This window comes from Callorhinus ursinus, unplaced genomic scaffold, assembly GCF_003265705.2.
Source record: "Callorhinus ursinus isolate GAN/ISIS: 27379988/994484 unplaced genomic scaffold, GSC_fseal_2.0 scaffold29, whole genome shotgun sequence".
Taxonomy (NCBI): domain Eukaryota; kingdom Metazoa; phylum Chordata; class Mammalia; order Carnivora; family Otariidae; genus Callorhinus; species Callorhinus ursinus.
In genome coordinates this window covers 16926174-16952423 of record NW_027397091.1, presented here as the reverse complement: position 1 = coordinate 16952423, position 26250 = coordinate 16926174, and the positions used below count along the sequence as shown (strand labels likewise).

Sequence of the window (26250 nt, the reverse complement as noted above, 5' to 3'; positions counted from 1 at the left end):
AACGTAAACAGGCTTACAAATTGCTTATTCTTGAGCATATTATAAAGAATTATTTAATAATACATAGATTTCTATACTCTACACATCTGTTAAGTAAAGCCTTCAAAATAGCAGTTACTTTTTCATTTTTTTCTTAAACAGATACAAAGCCCTCCCCAGGAATTCCTAGGAGGCCAACTGCCATCTAGGTAAAATATTTAACCTTTTCCAAACATTTGGATACCTGAAATTCTAAACTCTTATCTGAGTGGGGTTTTTTTCCCACCTTTATTAAAAAAATAGAAGTCACTGTTTCAGGGGTGTTACAACTCCACATAGCTCTGGTTCAGCTTTGAGCAAGCTTATGGAAGGTTAACAAGAAAAAGAAGGTTTAAATACAAAATTTGAAACGTTTACTGCATCTGTTGGGCTTCTTGCATGAAATTCACTTAAAATAACTGTGAAGGGGCACCTGGGTGCCTCAGTCAGTTGAGCCTCTGCCTTTGGCTCAGGTCATAATCCCAGGGTCCTAGGATTGAGCCCCGCATCAGGCTCCCTGCTCAGTGGGGAGCCTGCTTCTCCCTCTCCCTCTGCAGCTCTCCCTGCTTGTGTTCTCTCTCACTCTTCTCTCAAATAAATAAATGATATCTTAAAAAAATAACTGAACTCAAAGGCAAAGTATCAGTGCTGTGTCATTGGGTGTGTCCCCATGGGAGTACGCCCAGGTGGAGGTGGTTCTCCCATGGGAGCAAGGGGCAGGCCCAAGGACCATCTAGGTTTCAGACAGGTATGAAGAAGGGAAATCAGCTCCTTCTTCCTGGCCCTCGCACCACCCCTCTGCCCGCTCAGGTCAGGTCTTTGCTTAAATGACCCTCACCAGAGAGGTTTTCCCCACTCCACTCCCCCGCCCCTCATCCTCCATCTCCTCCCAGCCTTTCTTCTTGCCACCACCTGGCCCGAGTCTGTCTGTCTAGGCACCAGGATGGCAGGAATTTGTCCCCTTTAGTGTTGCAGCCCCAGGGCCAAGAGCAGGGCCCACTCCATGGTCAGCACACAATAAATACTGATATGAAGTTCAAATGACATAAATTAAGTCTCCACCTCAGAACTTCCTAACCAGAGATGCAGAACAGGTCCCGGGTCCATGTTTAGGCAGAGGAGTCTGTCCAGACAGGGCAGAGGTTATTCCATGAATGGTAGATTCAAACCCTGGTGTGTATCAGAGTCTAGACAAGTGATGTGCTGGGGTGGAGAAGCCAGTTCAGGGAAGGACAAACCCACTTGGCTCTGGGGGAGAACCTGGAGAGAGGAGACAGGGGTGAGGAACAGGACTGCAGAATCATGTGTACTCTGGGAGTTGATTATGTATCATATACATGTACCTGGACTTCCAGCACTCTCTAAGACAATGTTTGGATCGTGATTCTGTGTACTGTGTGTATGTGTGTGTGTGTGTGTGTGTGTGTGTGTGAGAGGGGAGGGAAGGAGGGAGAGAGAGAAGGAGAGGGAGAGAGGTTGGTTCAAGGTTGGCACTTGAGAAGATGGACTTGAAACCTAACTATGTGGTTTAACAATAAAAAGAGCTCCTTGACCAGGGGTGCCTGTGGGGATTAAATGAGCTCATTCTTATAAAGAATATGGAATAGTGCCTTTCAAATAAAACACAAATGTTAACTCTTATGAGCATTTCTCTTGACTTTCCTTCATTTTTCTTACTTTTAGCATATTTTTTATTTGCAGAGAAATATGAGACCAATTGAATAATTTCATTGAATTATTTAATGTTTTGCTATGTTTTATTTTGCAAAGGATGATATTCAGAACTTTTTTCTAAATTCCCTACTTCTGTTTGTATGTATTTCCTTCCTGCTTTTGTCATACGAATGCATTTTTTATATAGTTAAAATAAGTCCCTAATTAAATAACAAAAACAAAATTTAAAAGATGCATTTGATTACTTAGGGCCTGGAGATTTTTTTGGAATTTGGGCTTGGTGGGCTGTATCCCCCATCTGCTCTCCAGTGGGGCAGGTCACCAGAAGGCAAGCATGCTGGGAAAGAAAAGCCAAGCCGCTCATGTCCTGTCTCACTTCATGCTCAAGGGAAATCGGATCTCAGCCTGGCTGAGAGGGGCCAAGGGTTCTTGGGCCCTAGGCAGCATCCTCCAGAGCAAACAGCTCCCACCCAGCAAAACACATAGGGAGAGGAGAGATGGTAGAAAAATCCCCATGAAGAATAGAGTCAGGTGCCTACACCTGACAAGATAAAAGGGATGACGAACCAAGGTCATGGGCAGGGCACTGGGCATACAGTTGAACCTAGCCACCCAAACACCTTCAGAGTCTGGCATTTGCTCCTGCCTTTGGGGTGAATCAGATTACACAGGTGTGTATCTATCTGTGTGCCTATTCCCCTATTGACAACACAAAGGGAGGGGTGAGCTTTAGAAGTCACACGGCCCAGGGGGCCACTAGCTGGGGTCCTACCAACACAGAGTGACCGCAGACCCAGTGTGTGGGGAAGGAGGCTGTCTAGTAAACTAATTAAAATAGTGGCCAATTATATATAATTCCACAAGACACTATCAGACATCACTTGTGACCTGCTCACAAATTAAAACTTGTGATAGAAAATGCCTGGGGGGTGCCTGGGTGGCTCAGTCGGTTAAGCGTCCGATCTCAGCCCAAATCTTGATCTCAGGGTCGTGAGCTCAAGTCCCGTGTTGGGCTCCATGCTGGGCGTGGAGAAGAGAGAGAGAGAGAAAAAGAAAGAAAGAAAGAAAGAAAGAGAGAGAGAGAGAGAGAGAAAGAAAGGAAGGAAGGAAGGAAGGAAGGAAGAGAGAGGAAAAGAAAAGTGCCTGGTTCAATTTTTAAAATCAACAATCGTCTCTGGTTACACTGGAGCGCTGTACTGAGGGTCAGTGAATGGTGGTGACAATGGGGATGGGTTGGGCCAGCGGAGCGTCACCACGGTGACAGGAGAGTGCTGCCTGAGACTGGCTCTCTGGCAGCGTGGCTCCTTTCGGTTAAACACATAAACTACCATAAGAACCTCGATTATAACGACTACCATGGTGATCATTTCAATGCACTGAATTATATTACAAAAACAGAACAAACAAAAGCCGGGACACGACTGAAGAGTGCGAGAAGTAGGAGCAATGGTATAGTATGTAATTTATGTTTATTACCAGGGGTTTCAACCGCCTGAATGGCTCGGGCCTGCCAGCGCTGTGGTTGACTCATGTTTGAGATCGCCAACAAGTAGCAATAAAAAAACCTTTATGGCTCCCACGCTCCTTCCATTCCTATTTATTCTCTTTTTTTTTTCCTGTTTTTAAGCCACCCTTTTTGTTTTCTTCTTGCTTATTAGTTGGTTACCATGGAGATCGTGACATCAGTAATCTTGACTCAGCTTAATGGTCTGGAGGCAAGAGACAGGATAAAGGTTTTTCTTTTTCCTTAAAGAGCTTCGACCCCAGAGGACAGCAGCGGTGTGAGTATGGAGGGCTGAGGGCTTCGAGCTGCTCCTGTAACAGGGAGCAATGTGCCGGGACGGCAGGCTCCCTGGGCTGAGGCAGCCTGCAGCGGGCAGGAAGGTAGCCGGCACTTCGGTTTCCGGGGCCCACTTACTCCTTTGCCTCTGATATACACAAACGTCACTTTCCCTTCAGAGCTGGTGAGTGTGTCAGTGAAGACAACTAAACTCAGACGGCTTTATAAAAATCACTAAACTGTGGAAAACTTTCAATCCGCCTGAGCTCCTTGGGAATGTATAACCTCTCTAGGTTCCTGGTTGGCTTGTCTGTTTCCCTAGTCTTTCCCATCTCCCAAGAAAGCATATCCTACTTTTTAAAACTAGAATTTATTTATTTTTAAAATCATTTTCTTTCTTGTCATCATGATAAGCATACTCTTTAATTCTTATCCCCTATGTGCCCCCCCTCCCCCCCCCCCCTTCTCCTCTTATAACCATCAGTTTGTTCTCTATAGTTAAGAGTCTGGTTCTTGGTTTGTCTTGCTCTCTCTTTCATTTTTTTCCATTTTAAACTAGAATTTATTAACAAGATACAACATCTAAAAGCTTTCATGAAAAGACGTAACAGATTTATAATACGTGCATCCATGGACAAAATTCATTTCATAATGAGTAGAGCTATGTTTTTATAATTCCTCCATGGGCCGGAGGGAGGGGGCCAGCCCCACGGGGACCTTCTTGGTCTGTAGTCTGTGTGTATATTACTGTTATCATCATGGAGGGACGCTATTTGATATTAACAGACTTATTTCATTCCTGTTCCTGTTGACTCATGGGCTCTTCTGACCCTTCAGGTAGCAGCCAGGGGACGCCAGCCATTGGACAGACAGCCGCAGGAGAGTAAGTGGGCCAGTTCTCTGCTTTTTCATTTCAAAACTGATGGCAGATTGAGAAAAGGTTTTTAAGTCTCAAAAAAGCCTGACTTTTGAGTATCAGAAGTCAGAGTTGATGCCTCAGATGACAGATTTCAAAAGAACACATGGTGATAGCAACGTCTGTTGTCCCGAAACTGGAAGGGGGAGGAAAATAGGAGGAAAAGAGAGACAAGTACAGAACAGGTCCCTCTTCCCCTCTGGTTAGAGCCATAAAAGTGGAAGAAAGAGACAGGATCGTCACAGAGGTTCTGGAGAATATGGGAGCAGCGAGATCTGTGCCTCACAGACATGCCCCTGCCCCTGTTCTGAGAAGGGTGGAGAGAGGGCTGAGGGTGGTGTCAGGGCAAGAAAGAAGATGAGGCAGGTCATGAGCTTCTCAAAGCCCAGAGGGGGGCAGGAGGGAGGGAGGCAGAGAGGGAAGCAGAGGGGGTGAACGGAAGACAGAGAGGGGTGTGGGGGAAAGGGATATATATTGAGAAAGAGCACACTGCAGTCAATACCATGCCTGACTCAAAAGTTCTCAAGGCCGTGAAGAGGGAATGTCCCCACTAGAAGTAGTTAAGTGCCAACTGAGGACCTGGATGCCAAAATAAGGGATGGGTTGAGGACAAGCTGATGTTCTGAAACCCTGTGGATGCCTGTGAGGACACCCCACAATGGCTCCCCCAACCCCTCTGTGCCCTCATGATGCCATGATGCTTCACGGGCTCCTGAGAACTGTGATGTTTTCCCCACTGACAAAAAAAAATAAATAAATAAAAGAGGGAAAATTCCTGAATGGACTCCTTTTAAACTTTAAATTCCAATTTACTTGGAATTGATGGAGATTACTTCTCCCATCAGGTGGAGTGGAGACTCCACAGAGAGATTCAGTGGAGCCAGAAGAAAATGGGAAAATGGAAGACTACCATTTTGCAGACCTCATTATCTGACTTGTAACATTTATATCTGACAATAAGAAAGAGGGCTTCCTGCATGCTGATGATTTACTTAGACAAAGCAAACCCATTGCAAAGGGAAATCATCTTTTTAAAGTGCGGAATCATAACTTTCATTTTCAAATTCTAAAACTTCATGTTTTTTGATTCAAGAAAGAGTAGCTTTACCTTTGACCTAGCAAAACAGTCTCCAGGAATTTACTGAAAGGAAGTAATGATGAATGTGCTCAAAAATAATAAGGATGGACATGATAGTATTGTTCGTAATGATACAATTTGGATAGAAACGGAAATGACCAACATTAGGGAATTGGCTACCAACAACAGTGGTGGTGAATCTTGGGATCTGGCACCAGGATGCTGGGATCCCAAAGCCTGAGCCTAGCAGCTGTCTGGCCTGGGGTAAGTTATGTCACACAGGACATCAGAGGCATGAAGACAATGGATGCTACATTCCAAAGAAGCTTTTCTTGCAAACACGGTCAAAGCAGGTGGGCAAGTACTGGTTAAATGACTTTTAAACCCCTCATTCACAATGAGGATATAAAAGGGTAAGAAGAACACAGACATAAGAGAAGATTCTTCTGGAGATTTCCTCAGTGAGAAACATTGATGCACTCTGGGTCAGATGCTACTCTACCCCAAAGAGAAGACATGGGGATGGCCTCGTCTTTGACTTTAAGTCTCAAGAAAAAGGTTTGTGGGCCCTCAGCGACCCTCACGTGAGTTCCCACAGTTAGTGGACATGGCGGACTGCTATGTGATTTCTGCCCAAGAGAGCTGAAAGGCACGACAGGCAGGCCAGCTGCTGCTAGGTGATGAAGGGAAGGTGGCCTACAGCGGCCACCTGTTGGCAGCTGTGGACTGTTATTGGAGGATCTTCCTATAGGGCCACCTAAAGGGGAAATTAAGACAGACTCAGGCTGCAGAGCTAGAGGGTGCATGGCCTGCACTAGGGGGTGCAGGTGGGAGGCCCCCAGTGACAGGACTCTCTGAGGAAACCAAGCACCGCTCATGAGAAGAGGAGTCCAGCCCACAGAGCTGGTGCCTTCTGAGGACGGTGGCAGTCAAGTGCAGACATCCTGCTCCCCCAGTGGCTGCTCCCTGCTCTGGCCCCCCAGTTTCACAAGGACCAGGAATATAGCTAAATAACGAGAAACTGGGCGCCCGGGTGGCTCAGTTGGTTAAGCGACTGCCTTCGGCTCAGGTCATGATCCTGGAGTCCCGGGATTGAGTCCCACATCGGGCTCCCTGCTCGGCAGGGGGTCTGCTTCTCCCTCTGACCCTCCCCCTCTCATGTGCTCTCCATCTCTATCTCATTCTCTCTCTCAAATAAATAAATAAAATCTTTAAAAATAAATAAATAAATAAATAAATAAATAAATAAATAACAAGAAACTAACAGGCTTAAAGAAAACAATCCTGAACTATAACAAGCTAAATAGATGCCAAATAAGTGGGTGCATGGTGAGTTAGAGAGAAAGGGGCTTCTCCACCCTCCTTCCCCAGCTACAGGCTTCAGCAGGGAGAGGGGGAACTCATCTTCAGATGAAAATTGACTTTTGATTATAACAGGAAGCGAAACTGGACATTTTGTGGGATGAAGATGAGGTTTTGTGATTTGGAGTAGTGGCCCACGCAACTTCCATTACCTAAAATTGGCCAGAAAAGTCACAGGCCTTGCCCACTTTCTGCCTGGGTACAGGGGAAAACCTGGCCACAGTGATATTTACAGAGCAGCGGAAGGCAGAAATCAAGTGGCTTCATCATTATTCCCACAAGTCCTGCTGGGCTTAATGCTGTTATATAACAGGACCTCTCCTAACCTGTTTGCTCCACCGCAAAATGGGGACAATGACAGCCCAACTTCTGTGAGCACGGGGTGCAGGTGTGTGATGCAGAGCCCGGCACAGAAAGTACTCACGGATGGTTAGGGGTTGCTCATCACGGGGCAAGTGCAACCATTAAAAGGACACTCTGGAATACTTAGTAAGACATTCATAACATATTCAGCAAAAAATGTGTGTTTCAAAACACCATATTTGATCGTGTGTATTTTTTTTCACAGAAAAAAATCTAAAAGTAAAAACGCCAAAATATTAACAAAGGTGACCTAGAGAGAAAGGACCACAGCTTTTACAGATTTTCTTTGTATTGATTTTTCCCAAAATTTTTTTCCTAAATTTAATTTCCTAAAATTTTTACCATGAATATGGACTGCTTTTGTAATGACCCATTTTTTTTTAATCAAGAGGAAAAGAGGTAACTTCTCGAGTCAGCATCTGCAGCTCTAATTGTCCCCTTTGTCATTTTATATCCCCAGCTACTTTAAAATACACAAAGCAAAGCCTCCTGTTGGTGCTGCCATGCCTTTCCTCCCTGAAGGCGGATTGTGAAGCAGCCACTTAGCTGTGAAGGCCAGTTCCTGCCCGGGGGAGCTCAGGTCCACCCAGGAGCCCAGCTTGGCTGTGGCCTTCCAGAGCGCCAGCAGGTAGCTGATGTATCCCGAGGCGCTTCTGGACCTCGGCGGCATTCATTACTCTGGCTCTGCAGGGAACAGAATGCATTTTTTTTCTTCCTACCGGGTTGTGGCAAGAACCCATCAGCATCCAGGAAAGCCTCGGGATTCTTTTTTTTTTTCTGTTGGGAGCTGTTTTAAAAGCAGTAACACTAGGAAAGGTGGACTCAAACAAAGGACAGCCTGGTGGCTTAAAAACCACTCTTGTGGTTTGGATGGGCTTTTTTTTTTTTCCTCCTGCTGCTGGAGCCTTCTAAATGTGCATGCAGGCCTACAGGAGGCTGATGAGCCAGAGAGGGTAAGGCCAGGAAGATAAGATCAGGAGAGATCCGATTTTAGAAAAATTTCTGCTTTCAAAATAACTGAAGCTAGTATTATGCGTGCACAGTCAACCAAGCATGACACTCTCCAGGAGTGGTGGGAAAGCCCCGCTTCTGAGGTACACTGCCCGGCTGTGGCCTTGAGTGGACCAGCACTTTGCCACTTATTAGCAGGAATGCTGGGGCTCATCTAAGAATGAGAGAGTGCAAAATGGTCCACTCACTTGGGTAAACAGTTTGGAAGTTCCTCAAAATATTGAACATAGAGCTACCATATGAACCAGCAATTCTATTCCTAGGTATATACACCCAAGAGAAATAAAAACATATAGCCACAGAAAAACCTGTGCAGGAATATTCATTGCAACATGGTGGAAACAACTCAAATGTCCACTGGCTGATGAATGGATAAATAAAATGTAGCATATACATATAATATTCTTCAGCAATACAAAGGAATCAAGTAGGGGTGCCTGCGTGGCTCAGTCAGTTAAGCATCTGCCTTCAGCTCAGGACGTGATCCCAGGGTCCTGGGACTGAGCCCAACATAGGGCTCCCTGCTCAGTGGGGAGGTCTGCTTCCTTCTTCCTCTGTGCTCGCTCTCTCTTTCTCTCTCTCTCCCAAGTAAATAAATAAAATCTTAAAAAAAAAAAGGAATCAAGTACTGATACACACAGTAAAATGGATGAACCTTATAAACATGCTAAGAGAATGCAGACAGTCCCAAAATGCCACATCGTATAATTCTACTTCTACAAAATGTCCAGAATAGGCAAATGCATGGAAACAGAAAGTAAATTAGTAGTTGCCTAGGGCTGGGGGAAGGGGTGGGTAGGGAGTAGCTACTAATGGCTTTCTTTTCTAGGATGACAAAAAAATTCTAAAATTAGATGATGTTTGCCCAACCGTGTAATATATTAAAAACTAATAAATTGTATAATTTAAATGGGCAAATTGCATGGCATATGACTTATGTCTCAATAAAACTGTTAAAGAGAGGGAGGGAGGGACGGAGAGAGGGAAAGAGAGATTGATTGTCCTACAATATCTATTCTAGAAAATGAGGATAAGATGTAGGATTGATTTTTGATGATGCTGAGATTGTTAAGAAGTAACTTTACTTTTCACAGTCTCTTAGCTTATCACACCCCGAAGAGCTCATTTTGGCATTCTTTTGCAGCCCAATTTCTAAACAATGAATGTCCAGGCTTGTCAATTATGCCACTAGCACATATCCTTTCCAACCCTGGCCTCCCATGCAAACCTTCAGTCACTTATCCAAGGCATTTCCTCGAGCACTTTCTAAGAACACTGTGAAGCCCCATGTAGCATGGAACTGAATATCAAGAAATTTATAACATAACATAACCTATGTATGGGATCCTAATTTTTTTCCTCCTTTCCCAGGAGCTACCACTATCATTTCAAAAGGTTTGCAACAAAAAGCTGGAGAGAGAAGTGCCAACAGCCTCATCAGCTGGTGTCTAAAAATTGACCCTGGCACATCAGCTCGGCCCTATGCGACCCAAGCCCAGCCAGGGTCAGACTGGCCCAGAATTAGACTCAAGAATGAAGGACTCAGCCAAGAGGAAAATCCAAACCCCTCTGGGGGAAAGCCAATTATCTGTGGGTCACCTTTTCATTAAGTAGCTGGTGCCAAAGATCTGGGAGATCCCAAAAGGTCTCTGTCAAGCCATCTTCCTTTTCTGTGGTTTGGTCTTCCTACAATGAATTATGATAGCAGCACTTTCACTTTTTAGAGGGAAAATTCTACATATTCATATAGAGAATATATATGTCATGGTTGAAGGCAGGGGTCTGTCATCTAACTGCCTGGATTTGAAGCTCTGTCAGTGAATTAGTCTTTGGACAAGTCACTTACCTTCCTTCCCTGCAAGACTGTTTTCTTTAGGTACATTGAGGAGCATAGTAGCAGTGACTATTTACAAGTGCTGATATGAGCATCAGATGGGATGATTCATGGGAAGCCTTAGTAAGAACTCAATACTGTCAGAAGTAGTTGTTGTTATTATTATTTTGTAACCTCTCTAAGAGGAAGGAATTATGAGAATAAATCACTGATGTCACACGAGTCGTGCTGATATATATTGTATACTGCATATAATACTAAACTAGATAGTGTTCAGAGAATTGGAATGAAATGACCATGGAACTTGTACCATTTGAAGGGCAAAAAAAAAGAGCTCATGAAGAAACTTATGTAAATTATTCTAAGAATGTCAGAGAAAAGGGTTCACTATAAATAGGAGCAAATACACTTCCTATAGGTAGTGCAAAGAGCTGAGAAATGGCTTGAAAAACCACACTTGACTCATGGGCAGTGATTTAAAGTGCATTAATTTCATTTCAAGATACTATCACCATGGTCACATTAAGATGATCAGTGCATATACGATGTTGAAAAACATGCGTATGTATTTTTAGCAACCTCTACCAAGGAGATGCTAACGGGCTGATTTTAAAATACATCCACACACCCTGACCACAAATACAACCAAGGGAATCTAACCAGGGGCTGCCAAAGTTTCTAAGTTTGAAGAAGGGGTTGGGGAACAACCAAGCTGGGGAAAATCTAGCAGGTGCTGGGAGAATAATGCAATTTCCTAGGGCAGCAGATGCACAAGTGAAACAGTATCCAGTAACAGTCCATCAGATGGTAATTATAGCTGGACTGGGGAAGAACAGCCGAGATGAAAAGGGACAATTCAAAGGGTAACTGAATGCCAGTGAGTGACATCTTCCTGAGAGATCACATACCAGGAAAAAGAGGGCCAGCACTTAGCTCTGAGGAGGGGGAGTTAAATAAACTGTCATTTTCCTTTTTAGAAAGACAAAGGGAAAATGGAGACCTCAAAGAATTCATTAGTCAAGATTTTAAAAGACCATCACTAATAAACCACCACAAAAAATAACAGCAGGCATCGACTAGACTGAAAGTAAGATTCCTGCATCATCTGAAAGATGATGGCTTGGTTTGGTCCCCAAAATTTGGGGTGGTGGAGAAAGATGAGTTCACACTATAATTCTATGAATCCTGTAAACCAAGATGAAGAACTAAAGACACTAAGGTGGATGATGGGGAGCATTTATGAGACTGAAGCAAGGGTAGGAGCTGTTTCAGCTCAAAGCAGATTTTCTGGTATTTCATGTCACAAATAAGACTCATTTGAAATCCCGGTCTAGAAAGGAAACGGCGCTTCGGAACAAAGGCATTCCCTACCAAGTGATTGTGCAGACCCCAGTGTGGATCCTCCTCCTGAGGCTGGCTCTCAATATCGGGGCCAGTGTGGCCCCTCTCCCATCCCTGGCTCAATTAGCCAGACAGTCCACATTAATACTGACACTAGCCTGTGAGCTCCCAGAGAGCAGGGGTCAAAGTCATCTCTGTATCCCCATGTGGGAGCAGGAAAGGAAAGCAAATAGAACCACCTCAATGTCAGTGTGGCTCAAACTGCTCCACAGTCTTTAATACGGCCATTCAATAAATTCAACCAAATTTTGAGTATTTCCTGATCATAGTTTTTCATGCATGTGGGCCATACGCTGATTCATTTTAAAAAAAATTTCCATCACAATAATTCTCACAATGTGAGGCCAAGATGGCCAAATCAAGTTGAGAAATTAGTCTTCCAGGTCTGTCCCATGTGGTTACAGTCTTGGTCAGAAAAAAGCCTTCTCTCTTATCCATGAACCTACACTGGTTGACTATGGAGATATGATGAATCTTTGGGACCTACCTCTGTAATATGTGATGAAAATCATTTACATGTTTTCCAGGTCCTTTCTTATGACCTGATATGGGGCAGCCTGTCAATTAATACTAACGATAGGGAAGGTATTATGGCAGGGACAACCTATCATCCAAACCAGGCAGAAACAACCAGGGCCTTGAGGTGGGGTGGAGGATATTTCCCTGCCATGCAGTGATGAATTTCAATCACTGCTGGCTTGTGCCAAATTCAAATTGGCAACCCACTGAGATGAAACACTCTCTATCCCATTATTCATGCCTGGAGTGATCTGTTCCCTTGAAGACTGGCTTCCTAGGTGAAAGCAAGGAAATGGATGGTCACTCTGAGTTGGTTTAAGTAGGATAAAAGGTATGAAAGGCAAGTGCCCAGCCAGAGAAATGTGCAGACATGGTGAAGGAGCCATATAACCTCCATGCGCTAGAGGAGATAGCAAACTTAAAGGGAAAATAAGAGGAGTTCATTTAGTAATGACAGTCACTCAATTTCACCAAGTTCAATGGTTGTAACACTATTGCTCTCCTAAGAAAACAATGCTCTTAGGACTCGATAGAAATTCCTCCTAGAAAATTTCTATTTGGCTCACCTTGTCTCAGATAATCGGCCTAAAGCATGAAATCCAACTAAAATGTTGAAAAAATAATAACAATTTAAAATAATATAATTTGGCATTTTAACTTTTGAATATCCAGGCCCATCCCACGTGGATTATGGTTTTGATAATCCTTTGATCAAACTTTTAAGATTTCTAATATATTTACTAAATCTTGTTTGCTGAATCTAAATCTTTACTAAAACCTTCTCAAGGAGGAGTACAATAAGTAGCAGTAGAAGTGTTTCTTCAAAAGTCAAAATTCACTGATACAATAGACAACACGGCACAACACCGCAGGTACCAAGCATCAGCCCTACCCGTCTGGTAAGTGGTTGTCTTCCTGGACCAGTGATTTAAATAGTTCATCCTCTGCTGTGCCTTGAAATAAGCCAGGGCTCTATGGCGGCGGGGGCGGGGGGGGGGGGGGGGGGGGCACAGCACACTGAGATCACCCCAGAAAAGTTTACTAAATGTAAGTAATGATTTCAACTCATACTAACCTGGGAAGTCATGATAAGATTGTTCTGAATGCAACAAAATGTTTTCTCTGGCTTTCCCCCCAGCTGGAGCTCTAGGCTCTGGAGATTCCTGGGGATTGGGGTGGGGAGAAGCTCCTGGTATTCAGAAAAATGCTGCTCTTGATAACCAGGTGGATTTCTCCCCTTCCCTGGATTGGCTTAAGGCGCCAGAGCCATGTGAAGGCTTCTCCTGGCCCAATAATATGGTCTGTCCATCCTTGAAGGAGTCTCAGCATTGACTGCGAAAGGGCAACATCTCTCCTCCTTACCCTGATCTGACACAGAAGCTGCATCCTTGTGCAAGGAGGCACCTTCTCCTGGGATCAGCTTGACTCTACGGAAGCTGTGTTTCAGGGTGCCATAGAAGAAGCCACCCTCTCTGACCCCAAGGCACTCTCTTTGTGCCAAATGTGTGGGTCTTGGCTTTCATTCCAAAGGAGTCCACTCTCAGGATCTCTACACAAAAACAGACCATCTGGTGGCCATCCCCAAGGTCCTCCAGATGGGCTCGGGCACTCTTATCTTTAGTGTGGACAGAGTGTAACCTGCAGGGCTCTGGGCCCTGCTACCTAAAACATATCCATGATCCTGGATGAAATATATGCATCTGAGAATTGCTTTAAAATGATAAGGAGGAAGGAGAAGTGGGTGGGGCTGTAGAAGATCCAAAATTGGCCAAGAATTGCAAGAATTGGAAATTTTTGAAGCTCAGTGCCAAGTATCTGAGAGTTTCAGTGCTACTCAACATGTGGTCTGAGACAGGTGCCCATCTGCAAACTGTCATTGGTCTTCAAAGATGTAAGCAGAGAGATGGAGAGAAGCACTCAGCAGCTTTTATAACAATTGGACAGAGTAATTCTGTGTCTGTTAAATCTAATAATAAAACAACTGGACTTGAGTTTTGTCTCCCTTTGTTTTTAAACTCATTTTTAAGGAATTCACCTTTTATAAAACTATCCGTCTATGATGGATTGTATGTTAAAAGAAAAAGAAAAAGAAAAAGAAAAAGAAAAAGAAAAAGAAAAAGAAAAAGAAGATAAGGTCCCTCAGCACAGACAGTAGGAGAAGCCCTGCTTTATCTGGTTCTCTCTACTTCGGTAATATGCTTGACATTTTCCATAATAAAGAGTTAGGAGGGGAAAGAACTGCTATTGATTTTTAGTCGCTCCTCAAATATAAACTTAGAACTTATCAGAAAAGAAATATAAATTTATTGTCTGTTTTAACAAATGTAAAGATGAATGCAGAATTTAAGGAGCCTTGCTTACAGTGAGCAGGTGCTGCTAAGCCAGGTCTTGATGGAGCCCTCCCCCGCCCCACCCAATGCTCCCATTTGCAGAGTGGGAGCTGCGGGCAGCAGAACGACATACTTCCTGCAGCGCTGGGGTCCCCAAGCTCTTTATTTGAGCACCATATCGAGCAACTCCTTGGCAAACCTTTTGGAGAGTTAAAACCTTCCACTTTCCTCTTTCCTCTCTCACAATGGACAAATGTCAGCACACAGGGAATTTTGTTTTTCGACTTATTTAAATGGAAGTGCATACAAATACTACAAGCCTACATATGTAAGTCAACTTGACAAGATCATGTTTTTTCCAGCTAATTCATTGAACATGGCCGTGTGCACACACACGTGTATGTTTCCAGCGAAAGTGCAATCTAGGTTCCATTTTGGTTTCTTCTGTTCTGGTCATAAACGCATCCTGGGCTTGTTCACTTTAAGGCTAAGCCCCGTCCCACCCCAGGGCAGCTAATATGTTCCTGTTAATCCTCCTGACCCCCCACAGAGGAGATAAAGCAAACCCAGCTTAGGACCCAAACATCTCAAACACTGCCAGCTCTACCGTCTCTGTCAGCTTTGTCTGACTTGGGAATGCCCCCTTTCGCCTTGCAAGCAAAACATCGATGGAAAGGGGGAATCTGCGTTTGAGGAAGGAGAAAGAGAACAGACATACGCTGGGAGTCTGACTCCAGGCCACTTGTGCCGAGACACAAAGCGTCCCCGTGGGGTCTGTCATCCAGGGATCAGGCCACCTCTGTTTCGGGCTTCTGCGAAATAACCACCTGAGGGAAAGGGCTGCAGGAGAGCCTCGGCAGGGTGCCCCTGTAAGGGCATGAGCTCCAGGCTCCCTGTAATTAAGAAGCAGCCTGCTCCCGAGAAGACAGTGCTGCCACCCCATCTGCCACGCCCGCACGCCTTGGCACGGCGCCTCCCTGCCTGCTGCCGCCCGGCTACCCACCGGATCCTTGGAGACCGCCTTTGATGGAGCGTTGATGCCAAGCTTTTCCAGAGGATAGACAATCTGTCGTCGCGGCCGCACGGGAACCAAGTAATGAAGGGCGGATGTCAGGGAGTGGGCATAGGAGCTCTGAAACTGAAAGACAGGAATCTCCGTTTTAGGGGAGAGAATGTCAGGGCGGTGCAGCACAGATGCGTGCGTGGGGCTTCACAAATACAGAAGTCCGAACCCGGCCAAATCGGAGTTGGGGGGGGGGCAGGAATCAGCAAATAAACAAACATACTCGTCGAGCAGAGGAATGAATTGTAGATAATGCCTGACACTAATGAAGATAATTACGAGAGTAATTACATTACTATCTCTGTGGGAATGACAGATAAACAAGTGGTTTGGTTTATGGGATTTTTCAGTACAAGTATTTTCCCCAGGAGGATATTCTTCTCCATAGTGATCATGAATCAGCTTGATTTGACCCCGTTAAGCTGTGTTATCTGCCTCCTGTTAACCTTTGCGTGTTTGGCACAAGCTGCTTTAAGAAGGCACATAGATAAAAACATCATCGAGGGGAGGCTGAGCGCAGACGTGGAAATCCTCCTGTTTGTGAAAGGCACAGCTACTCCAACCGGACCTTTGTTGATTAAAGAAGTGTTTTAAAGCAAAAAGATGAACTGGAAAGTGGGGTTGGGGGTAGGGAAATTGGATCACATTATTTTGACTTGTATTAATGCTAAATTATGAGCCGGATTTATGCTTACTGTAACAGACTATGATAAATCATGTTTTAGGAGAATGTGTTAAATATTCATTTTACCCCATTTTTAAAACTTGGCAGAGGAAACTGAACATGGTGATTTTTACTCCTTTCACATTTATGAAATCAGAGGGCGTTCTGGTGAAACTAACTCAGGGTATTTCAACCATTTCAACCTTAAGAGTTAAACTGTGACACCAAAATCCCTAATGACATATTTATGGAATTTAAACTGGAAAACAAAGCAAGCAAAACTCAACTAAAACTAGGGGTAGTTTAATAAATAAGATGGTTAACAAATGACTTGGCTGCTATTCGAAACCAGCCCCCGCCCCCCGCCAGGCATTTCTAAGAGCTTCTAAAAGGGATTTCTAAAATGCTTCACCATTGAACTTCACACCCTGACTTCACACACTGAAAAACAGAACCCAGGAAGTCCTAGCCAGAGTTCTGCTTTTATGCCTGGAGGATCCCGCAGCACATGTCTTAGCAGGAGAGTGTGGGGAAAACCATCTTCAGAATTCGAGCCCAATGTTCACTTTTACTATAGTCAAGGGATTTAAAGCAGACCTTGTAAATTCTTACCTAAATTACCTGGTACTGCTTCTTACATTTGTTTAAAGGTATATATGTAAATCAATTGGAAGTGCAGACTGAGAGGAAAAATCTGTCTCCAAATGTGTTTCTATATCCTACATGAAATAGTGCATAACATGTTCCAAATTCTACACGATTGAGGTAAATATGAGAACGTTCAGTGAAATGTCAAAGATACAATTTTTTATTACGGATGCAAAAGGACTTTCTGGACCAACTGCAGGCAGTCATGATGCAGTCAACATCATGAATAAAAAGTAAGAATTTAATATCACATCCTGAAGGTCACCGCCTTGGCGACTGGCCAAATGCAGAGTAAAAAGAAAATGTGCGAGACCAGGATTTTCCACCAGAACTGTTACCTTCCATCTCCTTAAGTTCAAATTTAGGGCATTCACATGCCTATCATATTGCATTTTGATAGGGAAAAACCATCACTAGAGCATATTCTACCTCTCGCTAAAAATCTTTTCCATGTTTCTTCTTCTTCCCTGTTCCCTCTGTACTTCCCCAGAAGGCTTTTGTTAAATAAGGTACATTGGCAAAATTACTGGTTTGGGGAATGTACCAATAGACTTTAGATTGTTTTTAAGTTTAATGAATCAGATTATTTTAAAAATCTGCTTAGCTCATTTATGGTAACAAAGAAGAATCATGACAACATCCTGGCCTCTGGGCAGAGCATGAGAAAGATTTTGGTCATGAATGGGATATCATGGGACAACTTCTAGCTGGCTAAGTGATTGAATCTCAACTCCTCTCAATCTACATGGAGCTGAGGACCAGCTGTCAGTGACGGAGAGATCGACTTGCCAGAAACAATACCTTGAGAAGCCAGCTTGAAGAGACCCTTGCCTGTGGAATAACCAGGACACTATGTGTGCGTGTGTGTGTGTGTGTGTGTGTATACACTGATGTGCGCATGCACACATGTGTGCGACTCTTCTAGGGACTTGGACTGGGATGCAGCTTTGAACAAGACAGACAAACAGGGGCGCCTGGGTGACTCAATCAGTTAAGCATCTGTTTTCAGCTCAGGTCATGATCCCAGAGTCCTGGGATCGAGCCCCATGTCGGGCTCCCAGCTCAGTGGGGAGCCTGCTTTTCTCTCTCCCTCTGCTGCTCCCCCTGCTTCTGCTCTCTCCCTTTCTCTCTCAAATAAATAAATAAAATCTTCAAAAAAAAAGACAATCACCTTTGCTTTGGTGATAAAAGATAATTTAGCTAGTGAAGAGTGCTCTGAAGACTTAATAGGATAAGTGAAAGCAAGACAGAAGCAAATGAAGAGCTTGCTAGCTGTGCATGTGTGGATACACAGTAGATGGTGTTTACTACAAAAGGATTAGTCTACGTAAGTGTAACAGTGTTGGGCAGAGTTATAGAGGTATTCACTACATAAAGGTTACCTCACCTTCATACATCTCCACTTTTTATCCATCACTCTCACAGCAGTGGTTATAGGGCTTATTTGGAATGCTGTGAGAGCACACCGATCTTATAGGATTGAATTGATTTGTTCTATGAGTTCAAACAAAAATGTTCTTTGCTTGAAGAACACGATAGGATCACTTTGGCATTTCACTAAGGCCCCATAATAAATTATTTGACTTCCATGTCCCTTAGAGCATTTTTGCACTTTTCAGTCTCTGTTTTGTCAATAGGGAAAAGCCAACAAATTGTTCACTAATTATAATGGTCATGAATGTTTCTGAAATTCAGTCTTCTGGACTTTCACTATAGTATAATAAATAAAAGGGCCAATGTGGCTGTTTGAAATTCAGAGCCATGTTATAATCCAAATCCATTCTTCGAGGAAGGAATAAAATATGGCACATGACACAAATGACGTCTCGAAGGTTGATGTGCTGGAAAAGTGAATGATGACATTCTTTTACCTTGCCTTCCCTGATCTGCGGGTAAACAGGGTAGTAGAGACAGGACTTATAGCCTAAACGGAGGATCTCCTTCAGAAAAAACTTAGTGTAGTGCCGAAAGACAGGGTTCAGGGCAAAGTGATACAGGTGCCCATGTTCTTCACGCTGGTGGTGACTGAAGAAGATGAAATCTTCAATGTTGTAATGGGATCGTATGTACTCTACATCCTAAAAGAGAAGAGGGGAAAGGGCATCTAAGGATGTTTTAAGCAAATGGTGTGCATTTTGTCATGAAAATCTTGTAAAAATTACCTCGGGTACAATAGTAAGAAACGTGCTTTTCTCTCCTGTGATTTACTACCTCATTGTCACTGTTCAATTTTTGAAAACGGAAAATTACATTTCCTGAAAGTTCTGATGGCTTATCTCTGAAGGGTGACTACACAGCTTTGGAGTTTGGTCCTTACAGCCATGGCTGTTAAAAACCCAGAGAGCCCCGAGTCTCTGCTAGTGGCCAGGTGACAGGACAGCCGCTCATCACCACTGTTGGACAAGGGGAGCACCAGCTGGTCAGTGTGACTGACTGAACATGTACAAAACTCAGCAGCAGGACAAACACAGCCACTGGTGTTATCTGGACTCACTAATATTCTCTCTTCACCCATTAATGTGGAAACGTGCCATCCCACAGATCACACACTTTGGCCCGTGTGGCTGGGTTGGCCTACCATAAAACCACAAGACTAGGCCTTGTCCGTAGGCATTCCTTAAACTTTTTATGCCTCTCAAGTATTCTATTTTTAGCCCGGGGAAAGTAATTTAAAGGACTGGTGTTTACTTATACAAGAAGGTATCAGGCATTCTGCTCCTGTTTCTATGGCTCTAGTTCTGACCACCACTCTTGGTCCCCCACTCTGTGGGCAGGGAAGCAGAAGCTCATCCATGCTAACTGTGTACTGCTTCTCTTCCCTGCAGTGCACACTGTGGGGTAGGGGCACCATCCAGAGTGAGTGTGACTTTCTCTCATGACAAGAGCACGTAAACACACCTGATATGCCAGAAGAATCAAACTATATGCACATTGGAAAGCACCTACTTATATTTCTTCTTATTTTCCACAGTAGAATTGTCCTCAAAGCACACTTTCCAAAAAAGAGGAATTGGAGAATGCAAGGAACATCATTTGCTCTGTGATCAGCAAAGCTGGCACTAGAAAATTCAGGAAACCAAAGCCTGTATTCGAGCCCATCAAGGTCCTTTGTCTTTACAGCCTCTGCCACAAAGCACGGAAGAAAGGGGGCTCGGGGTAACCAGGACAGTGGTGGTAGCTGAGGGCAATTCTGGCAAGGCCTGACCTTTCCATCTGCACTGACCCTATAATTGCCTTAACCCCCTAAGACTTTTCTTTAATTACCAAGAAGGCATCCCTCATTGTAAGATAAAATGAGTAATAAATGTAGAGCTGAGAAATCATTGAAAAACAAAAGTGAAGAGCCTACAGAGGTTACTAGCTCAAAACAGCATATGGGCCATGTGCACCTAATTTTCCTCCCATCCCAAATCCCTTAAAATAACAACAAAAAATTATTTTTAAAGTAATGAGGTGGTGTGATTGGCGACACAAAAGTAGTCTACAGGGCACCTGGGTGGCTCAGTCGGTTAGGCATCCACCTTAGGCTCAGGTCATGATCTCAGGGTCTTGGGATCAAGCCCCAAGTCGGGCTCCCTGCTCAAAGGGGAGCCTGCTTCTCCCTCTCCTCCTTCTGCCTCTCGTCCTGCTCATTCTCTCTCTCTCTTTCTATGTCTTGCTCTCACTTTCTCTCAAATAAATAAAAATCTTTAAAAAAAAAGGCAAAGTAGTCTTACCTTGGAAGAAAAGTTCTCTAACACTAGCTTACACCCTCTTAACCTGCCTACCATCTGCCAGGACCACCTACATTGAAGGTCACAAGAGGAAGCCAGACAACTGATGCCTCTTCCCAATTAGAGACTGGGTTGGCCAGCCCTCCCAATGACTGAGTGATGCAACGCAGAAGCACATCTGTCAAGGATACCCATGCCTGCCAGCCATTACTGATACTGTAATCTTTCATTCATGACTTTCAGGGAAAACTGACAAAGGCAAAAGATCAGAATAGAGAAACTACAAATTACTCCAGGGGAAAAGAGGTCGGTCATGGAACAGAAGAGAGTTTGAAATCGTTGGAATAAGAATTCTATATACAGCCTAATGAGTATTCGAGGGTAATGACAAAATGAAAACTTCTTCTATATGTATGGACAAAATGAAAACTTCTTGTATATGTATGCACCTACCACTATTTCTAAAAAAATTATTCAAAGATGTACCGAGTCAAAAAAAGAAATAAATCCAAGAACAAGGATGGTGTAGGATACATTAATGGAATAAAGCCATATGGTCATCTGAACAAATGCCAAAAGAACATTTGATAAAATTCAACACTCATTCAGAATAACAACTTTTAGAAAACAAGAAATAGAAGAAAACTTCCTTAACTTGATAAAGGATAGATCCCAGAAGCTTGCAGCAGATATTATATACTAAATGGAGGAAAATACAGAATAATTCCTATTAAAATCAAGAACACCACAATAGTACCCATTATAGACACTACTACTCAATGGTATTCTAAACATACAATAAAACTAGAAAAAGAAATAAAATATATATTTTTAAAATTTTATTTTTTATGTTATGTTAATCACCATACATTACATCATTAGTTTTTGATGTAGTGTTCCATGATTCATTGTTTGCGTATGACACCCAGTGCTCCATTCAGTACGTGCCCTCTTTAATACCCATCACCAAGCTAACCCATTCCCCCAAACCCCTCCCTCTAGAACCCTCAGTTTGTTTCTCAGAGTCCATAGTCTCTCATGGTTCATCTCCCTGTCCGATTTCCCCCCTTCATTTTTCCCTTCCTGCAATCTAATTCTTTGTTTTTTAACATAAAATGTATTGTTTCAGAGGTACAGATCTGTGATTCAACAGTCTTACACAATTCACAGCACTCACCATAGCACATACCATCCCCAGTGTCTATCACCCAGCCACCCCAACCCTCCCACCTCCCACCACTCCAGCAACCCTCAGCTTGTTTCCTGAGATTAAGAATGTGAGATCATATGATACATGTCTTTCTCTAATTGACTTATTTGGCTCAGCATAATACCCTCCAGTTCCATCCACGTCATTGCAAATGGCAAGATTTCATTCCTTTTGATGGCTGCATAATATTCCATTATATACATATACCACATCTTCTTCACTCATTCATCTGTCGATGGACATCTTGGCTCTTTCCATAGTTTGGCTATTGTGGACATTGCTGCTATAAACATCGGGGTGCACGTACCCCTTCAGATCCCTACATTTGTATCTTTGGAGTAAATACCCAGTACTGAATTGCTGGGTCATAGGGTAGCTCTATTTTCAACTTTTTGAGGAACCTCCATACGGTTTTCCAGAGTGGCTGCACCACCTGGCATTCCCACCAACAGTGTAGGAGGGTTCCCCTTTCTCCGCATCCCCACCAACATCTGTCATTTCCTGACTTGTTAATTTTGGCCATTCTGACTGGTGTGAGGTGGTATCTCACTAAGGTTTTCATTTGGATTTCCCTGATGCCGAACGATGTTGAGCATTTTTTCATGTGTCTGTTGGCCATTTGGATGTCTTCTTTGGAAAAATGTCTCTTCATGTCTTCTGCCCATTTCTTGATTGGATCATTTGTTCTTTGGATGTTGAGTTTGATGAGTTCTTTATAGATTTTGGATACTAGCCCTTTATCTGATATGTCATTTGCAAATATCTTCTCCCATTCTGTCAGTTGTCTTTTGGTTTTGTGGACTGTTTCTTTTGCTGTGCAAAAGCTTTTTATCTTGATGAAATCCCAATAGTTCATTTTTGCCCTTGCTTCCCTTGCTTTGGCGATGTTTCTAGGAAGAAGTCTCTGCGGCTGAGGTCGAAGAGGTTGCTGCCTGTGTTCTCCTTTAGGATTTTGTTGGACTCCTGTCTCACATTTAGGTCTTTCAACCATTTTGAGTCTATTTTTGTGTGTGGTGTAAGGAAATGGTCCAGTTTCATTCTTCTGCATGTGGCTGTCCAATTTTCCCCAAAACCATTTGTTGAAGAGACTGTCTTTTTTCCATTGGACATTCCTGCTTTGTCAAAGATTAGTTGACCATAGAGTTGAGGGTCCATTTCTGGGCTCTCGATTCTGTTCCACTGATCTATGTGTCTGTTTTTGTGCCAGTACCATACTGTCTTGATGATGACAGCTTTGTAATAGAGCTGGAAGTCCGGAATTGTGGTGCCGCCAGCTTTGCTTTTCTTTTTCAACATTCCTCTAGCTATTCGGGGTCTTTTCTGGTTCCATACAGATTTTAGGATTATTTGTTCCATTTCTTTGAAAAAAGTGGATGGTATTTTGATAGGGATTGCACTGAACATGTAGACTGCTCTAGGTAGCATTGACATCTTCACAGTATTTGTTCTTCCAATCCATGAGCATGGAACGTTTTTCCATTTCTTTGTGTCTTCCTCAATTCCTTTCGTGAGTATTTTATAGTTTTCTGAGTACAGATCCTTTCCCTCTTTGGTTAGATTTATTCCTAGGTATCTTATGGTTTTGGATGCAATTGTAAATGGGATTGACTCCTTAATTTCTCTTTCTTCTGTCTTGTTGTTGGTGTATAGGAATGCCACTGATTTCTGTGCATTGATTTTATATCCTGCCACTTTACTGAATTCCTGTATGAGTTCTAGTAGTTTTGGGATGCAGTCTTTTGGGTTTTCCACATAAAGTATCATATCATCTGCAAAGAGTGAGAGTTTGACTTCTTCTTTGCCAATTTGGATGCCTTTGATTTCTTTTTGTTGTCTGATTGCTGTGGCTAAGACTTCTAATACTATGTTGAATAGCAGTGGTGATAGTGGACATCCCTGCCGCGTTCCTGACCTTAGGGGGAAAGCTCTCAGTTTTTCCCCATTGAGAATGATATTCGTTGTGGGTTTTTCATAGATGGCTTTTATGATATTGAGGTATGTACCCTCTATCCCTCTACTCTGAAGAGTTTTGATCAAGAAAGGATGCTGTACTTTGTCAAATGCTTTTTCTGCATCTTTGAGAGGATCATATGGTTCTTGTTCTTTCTTTTATTAATGTATTGAATCACACTGATTGATTTTCGAATGTTGAACCAACCTTGCAGCCCAGGGATAAATCCCAGCTGGGTATGGTGAATAATCCTTTTAATGTACTGTTGGATCCTATTGGCTAGTATTTTGGTGAGAATTTTTGCATCCATGTTCATCAAGGATATTGGTCTGTAATTCTCCTTTTTGATGGGGTCTTTGGTTTGGGGATCAAGGTAATGGTGGCCTCATAAAACGAGTTTGGAAGTTTTCCTTCCATTTCTATTTTTTTGGAACAGTTTCAGAAGACTAGGTATTAATTCTCCTTTAAATGTTTGGTAGAATTCCCCTGGGAAGCCATCTGGCCCTGGGCTTTTGTTTGTTTGGAGATTTTTGATGACTGCTTCAATTTCCTTAGTGGCTATAGGTCTGTTCAGGTTTTCTATTTCTTCCTGGTTCAATTTTGGTAGTTGACACATCTCTAGGAAAGCACCCATTTCTTCCAGGTTATCTAATTTGCTGGCATAGAGTTGCTCATAATATGTTCTTATAATTGTTTCTACTTCTTTGGTTTTGGTTATGATCTCTCCTCTTTCATTCACGATTTTATTTATTTGAGTCATTTCTCTTTTCTTTTTGATAAGTCTGGCCAGGGGTTTATCAATCTTTTTCATTCTTTCAAAGAACCAGCTCCTAGTTTTGTTGATCTGTTCTACTGTTCTTTTGGTTTCTATTTCATTGATTTCTGCTCTGATCTTTATGATTTCTCTTCTCCTGCTGGGTTTAGGCTTTATTTGCTGTTCTTTCTCCAGCTGCTTTAGGTGTAGGGTTACGTTGTATATTTGAGACCTTGCTTGTTTCCTGAGAAAGGCTTGTATTGTTATATACTTTCCTCTCAGGACTGCCTTTGCTGTATCCCAAAGATTTTGAACAGTTGTGTTTTCATTTTCATTGGTTTCCATGAATTTTTTTAATTCTTCTTTAATTTCTTGGTTCACCCATCCATTCTTTAGTAGGATGCTCTTTAGCCTCCATGTATTTGAGTTCTTTCCGACTTCCCTCTTGTGATTGAGTTCTAGTTTCAAAGCACTGTGGTCTGAAAATATGCAGGGAATAATCCCAATCTTTTCAGACTGCTTGAGACCTGATTTGTGACCTAGGATGTGATCTATTCTGGAGAATGTTCCATGGGCACTAGAGAAGAATGTGTATTCTGTTGCTTTGGGATGGAATGTTCTGAATATGTCTGTGAAGTCCATTTGGTCCAGTGTGTCATTTAAAGTCTTTATTTCCCTGTTGATCTTTTGCTTAGATGATCTGTCCATTTCAGTCAGGGGTGTGTTAAAGTCCCCCACTATTATTGTATTGTTGTCAATGTGTTTCTTTGCTTTTGTTATTAATTGCCTTATATAATTGGGTGCTCCCATGTTAGGGGCTTAGATATTTACAACTGTTAGATCTTCTTGTTGGATAGACCCTTTAAGTAGGATATAGTGTCCTTCCTCATCTCTTATTACAGTCTTTGGTTTAGAATCTAATTTGTCTGATAGAAGGATTGCCACCCCAACTTTCTTTTGGTGTCCATTAGCATGGTAAATGGTTTTCCACCCCCTCACTTTCAATCTGGCATGTCTTTGGGTCTAAAATGAGTCTCTTGCAGACAGCATATCGATGGGTCTTGTTTTTTTATCCAATCTGATAGCCTGTGTCTTTTGATTGGGCATTTAGCCCATTTACATTCAGGGTAACTATTGAAAGATATGAATTTAATGCCATTGTATTGCCTTTAAGGTGACTGTTACTGTATATTGTCTGTGTTCCTTTTAGGCTCTCTCTTTGCTTAGAGGACCCCTTTCAGTATTTCTTGTAGGGCTGGTTTTGTGTTTGCAAATTCCTTTAGTTTTTGTTTGTCCTGGAAGGTTTTTATGTCTCCCTCTATTTTCAATAACAGCCTAGCTGGATATAGTATTTAGTGCTCTGAATATATCATGCCAGTCCTTTCTGGCCTGCCAGGTCTCTGTGGATAGGTCTGTTGCCAATCTAATATTTCTACCATTGTAGGTTACAGACCTCTTGTCCTGAGGTGCTTTCAGGATTTTCTCTTTGTCTCTGAGAACTCATAAATTTTACTGTTAGATGTTGGGGTGTTGACCTATTTTTATTGATTTTGAAGGGGTTCTCTGTCCCTCCTGGATTTTGATGCCTGTTTCCCTCCCCAAATTAGGGAAGTTCTCCACTATAATTTGCTCCAATATACCTTCTGTCCCTCTCTCTCTTTCTTCTTTTTCTGGGATCCCAATCATTCTAATGTTGTTTTGTCTTATGGTATCACTTATCTCTCAAATTCTGCCCTCATGGTTCAGTAGTTGTTTATCTCTCTTTTTCTCAGCTTCTTTATTTTCCATCATTTGGTCTTCTATATCACTAATTATCTCTTCTGCCTCATTTATCCTAGCAGTTAGAGCCTCCATTTTTGATTGCACCTCATTAACAGCCTTTTTTATTTCATTTTGGTTAGATTTTAGTTTTTTTATTTCTCCAGAAAGGGTTTCTCTAATATCTTCCATGCTTTTTTCAA

General features: G+C 42.8%; 1 protein-coding gene across 6 annotated transcripts in view; it reads right to left on the bottom strand.

The window, feature by feature from the left end:
* The window catches only part of CFAP61 (cilia and flagella associated protein 61), a 301246-nt gene that overhangs the window by 148783 nt on the left and 126213 nt on the right, over positions 1 to 26250 (bottom strand). For 4 of the 6 annotated variants that reach the window (XM_073878452.1, XM_025876823.2, XM_073878455.1 and 1 more), the window contains 2 exons: positions 18533 to 18739; positions 15290 to 15424 (listed from right to left, as the gene is read on the bottom strand). The exons of 1 other annotated variant lie outside the window; for it this stretch is intronic. In XM_073878452.1, coding sequence (XP_073734553.1) covers positions 15290 to 15424; positions 18533 to 18739 — 342 coding nt within the window. The remainder of the gene's footprint in view (positions 1 to 15289; positions 15425 to 18532; positions 18740 to 26250) is intronic. One more of the 6 variants, XM_073878453.1, reaches the window with a different exon arrangement.